General features: G+C 39.3%; 1 protein-coding gene across 7 annotated transcripts in view; it reads right to left on the reverse strand.

Moving 5' to 3' along the window:
• Positions 1-755: 755 nt before the first annotated feature.
• LOC147629200 (golgin) overlaps positions 756-3453 on the reverse strand; it is a 79414-nt gene continuing 76716 nt past the window's right edge. For all 7 annotated transcript variants that reach the window (XM_086812460.1, XM_086812463.1, XM_086812459.1 and 4 more), the window contains 6 exons: positions 3396-3453; positions 3149-3245; positions 2972-3051; positions 2731-2810; positions 2399-2615; positions 756-2303 (listed from right to left, as the gene is read on the reverse strand). The exon at positions 3396-3453 is cut by the window's right edge and continues 7 nt beyond it. In XM_086812460.1, coding sequence (XP_086668586.1) covers positions 2270-2303; positions 2399-2615; positions 2731-2810; positions 2972-3051; positions 3149-3245; positions 3396-3453 — 566 coding nt within the window. In that variant the 3' untranslated portion in view covers positions 756-2269. The remainder of the gene's footprint in view (positions 2304-2398; positions 2616-2730; positions 2811-2971; positions 3052-3148; positions 3246-3395) is intronic.

The raw sequence follows: 3453 nt of genomic DNA on the forward strand, positions 1-3453 counted from the left end.
CATGAACACAAGATGTGGCATCCAATAAAGCTTGCATTATCTCAAAGACTCTCTCACTCAAATACAATGGCTAGTGTTTCATTATATGAAGGTAAAAAATAATTTAATAAAACTACTACCTAAGAACACACACAAAATACTTCTTCCGACTATAATCAACTCTTCATCAAGAAGACACATACACAATAATAAAACTCAAAGAAAAGACTCGTTTCATTGATAATTTCACTTAAAATAATCAAGCAAATGCATCATTTATTGCTCAAAATGAGTATCTAGAGCCATTTTTCTCTCCTTGATTTACTTTATTGAGTCATCCTAATTTTACTTAGTCGCCTAAGTTCTTTCATGTGGCTAGAAAAAACTCATTTCAACCGTTAAAAATTTGCCATACGCATATGAGTGAACCAATCACTCATTAACGAATTCATCTTCTTTACCTTCAAAGTGATAACAATGTGAACATTTGACAATAACATAGCAATGTGAAAAACATTGCAGTTATTTCTCTGTGCGAACAATGTTTTGTTTAAAAACTCTAGATAAATTTACACACCTACACATCCCAACAAAACCATATAAATTATCCTTCGGTTTGTAAAACCACTTATATTAAATTTCAACCCAACATCTCACCTGCAACCAACAATCCATCATTAAGAGAAGAACCCTAGGATGTTTGAAGCTTATCAACAATCAGGACAACATTGAAAGCATATTCCTCTATAGGTTCTGAATCAACAAATCCAACACAAGAGACCTAATTTTATTTACATTACATACAGACTAGCACATGCATACACATTTATGCATCAGCTCTAACTCTTGCAGCCCTATACATGTAGCCCTCAAGAATACAATTTCATTCCTGCTAGTCTAGATTTCCCATAAGATGCAAGTTCTGATAATACTAAATACCAACCCACTGAGTTCATCACTGACTAACCACTTACCAAGTAACCAATCCCCCCCAATAAGTGCAAGTTCAGACCCTTGTCTATCCATTTAGTCATTTTGCACCAAGTGCTCCTTATAGCTGGGCATTCCCAAAACACATGTTTGCCATCTTCAATTGAAGACCTGCACCTAGGGCAAATGCCACTAGCCATGTTTCTCTTCTGCAGTTTATAACCAACAAGTAATGCCCACATGCAAACCTTCCACAGAAAAACTTGGAATTTACTAGGGACCTAACAATTCAGATCATGTTCCATCTCTTTTTCCAACTAGAAGATCTCCATTTTACATTCCATATTTTATTACAATACAACACATTGGCATCTCCCTTTCTCATTAATGCATGAATGTCCCTAGTTTTGCCCTCCTTTAATTTGACACCATTGATCCAAGTCCAATCCTTGATCCAGACTGAAGTGTCAGTTGTTGTGGAACATAATTCACTATGCAACACCTCCAACACCTAAGCCATCAAGTCTCTCTCTCCTAGTTAACTGAAATTCCAAAGATAAGAGATTCACCTCTTTCCACCTAGCCAGATCCTGTCCCAGCAATCAACCAGATATCTAATGTCTTTTTTGTTAAGATTCTTTGCCACAGATGTACCAAGTGAAGCTAGAGGGAGACTAAACTTATGCGTCCACCATAGACCCAAAGACAGCATGGAATTGCTTGTTACCCTTCCACCACCATCCCAAACCATGAAACCCAAGTTATCCTTCCCGCAATCGCATAGCAGTTTGCAGAAATCTGAGCATGTGACCTTGAGAGGGGCACATGAGAAAAGTTTATTCTTCCAATTTAGGTTCCCCCATCTGCCCTTAGCCATAACATCAACCATCTCCACCAATTCCCTCATAAGCCCAAGTGGCATTTTGAGATAAAAACCTAGGGAGCATCAGAGTTGACTGCAACGTGAGTGCATCTTGAGTCATATGACACCCGAGTGCGTCTTGCTATGAAACGCAAAGTTTATAAAGCATAAAAATGAAGGCCCATTGCTGAGTGTGACCAAACAAGCTGCATGATTTATGCTGAAAGTTATATGGTCTAAATAAATCAAAAGGACTAAGCCTGCCTTTGCTCCACTTTCTAGAAAGCCACCAATGGACGTTTTAGTATATAGCATCAACATCCAATGCATGAGATATGTAGATTGAATTGCCGCTTCCTCAAAATCTGGCATTCCTAGTTAGCTTCCCAAGTAAAGAATTCAAGCTTTTGATCCATGGTCCACTATAAACATGTATGCAAACGTCATGAGCCTTGACATCTTGTTCCCTGCTCACACTGTCATCCAATGTAGCTCAGTTCAAAGCAGCCACAGGTGTTGAAACGAGTCCAAGCTGCCAAGAATACCACAAGAATATTGGTACCCACATATCAACAATCTCTGCAAACATCATGCAATTTCACAGAGAGGGAGAGAAGGAATTCTTACTGCTTCAGGAGAGGTGAAGGGTTGTATGGAAAAGCATGCTTTCTATGCAGTCGCTCAACTGCATGTTTCAAACTCAACAAACAATCCGCAATGTTGTCAATATCTATCACTGTGTCACATACAAGTCGTAGCGTGTTCTTCTGCTTTACATTGGATGGATTCCCATGAGCTGCAGATTCAGCTTGCAGCTCCTCTGTCTCGGATTCAGAAAAGGCATCTGTAAAAGCATACCAATAGATTGCTTGGCAGGCAAAGTCTAGACACCAAGGTGTGCAGTGCAGCGTTTCAAGATAATTTTTGATGATAGAAATCTTTGATTAGAGGAACTATACCTTTTCTCCTGTGCTTATCATAACATGTGCGTGACAAGGATAAAAGTTCTGGCCATGTATCACTCACTATACGAAGGCATCTGCCAAAAAAAAATCTCATAATCCATAGTTTTGCTAGGTCTTTCCGTCCATCTTAAAACCCCAGTGATGGACTGTTGTGATGCTACTGGACAAATCCAAAGAATACGCCATTTTCAATTAAAAGCTCATAGACACTGGCGTTATGGAAAAGGTGATATACCGCAGGAGATACCGAAGACACAAAATGCTAGTATCCTTTGAAATAAGAAAATCAAGAATAACTGAATGATCATAGCAGACCTGCAAAATACAATAATATATGGTTACTAAGCAGCCACCAAGCCTAACAAGCAAGACCTACAGGATATGAATCTAGGCAAGTACATCAGAACAGTACCATTGATAGGAATATTGCAAAGAGGCGGAGTGGCTTGAAAACCGCCACCATCACTTTGTGGACCTTCTGTAAGGATTCATGATCAGCATCAGCAGATCTGTGCCAAGAAAAAGGTTGGTTGGGCCCCTCGTAAGCATCTGTCAGTGGCATCAGAGCAACGAAAACTTTACTCTCCATATCTGCTGTATGCCAAAAACCCTAATCCTTAGTGCCTTATGTAGAAATTCCTCTCTAACAAAGAACTTACCCTGGATAAAACTGGAGTGTGAAAGTCTCCAGTAGAAGCAGCAGCATCTCCAGCATTA

Source organism: Cibotium barometz, chromosome 18 (genome assembly GCF_041138505.1).
Source record: "Cibotium barometz isolate CiBa-2024 chromosome 18, ASM4113850v1, whole genome shotgun sequence".
NCBI lineage: Eukaryota > Viridiplantae > Streptophyta > Polypodiopsida > Cyatheales > Cibotiaceae > Cibotium > Cibotium barometz.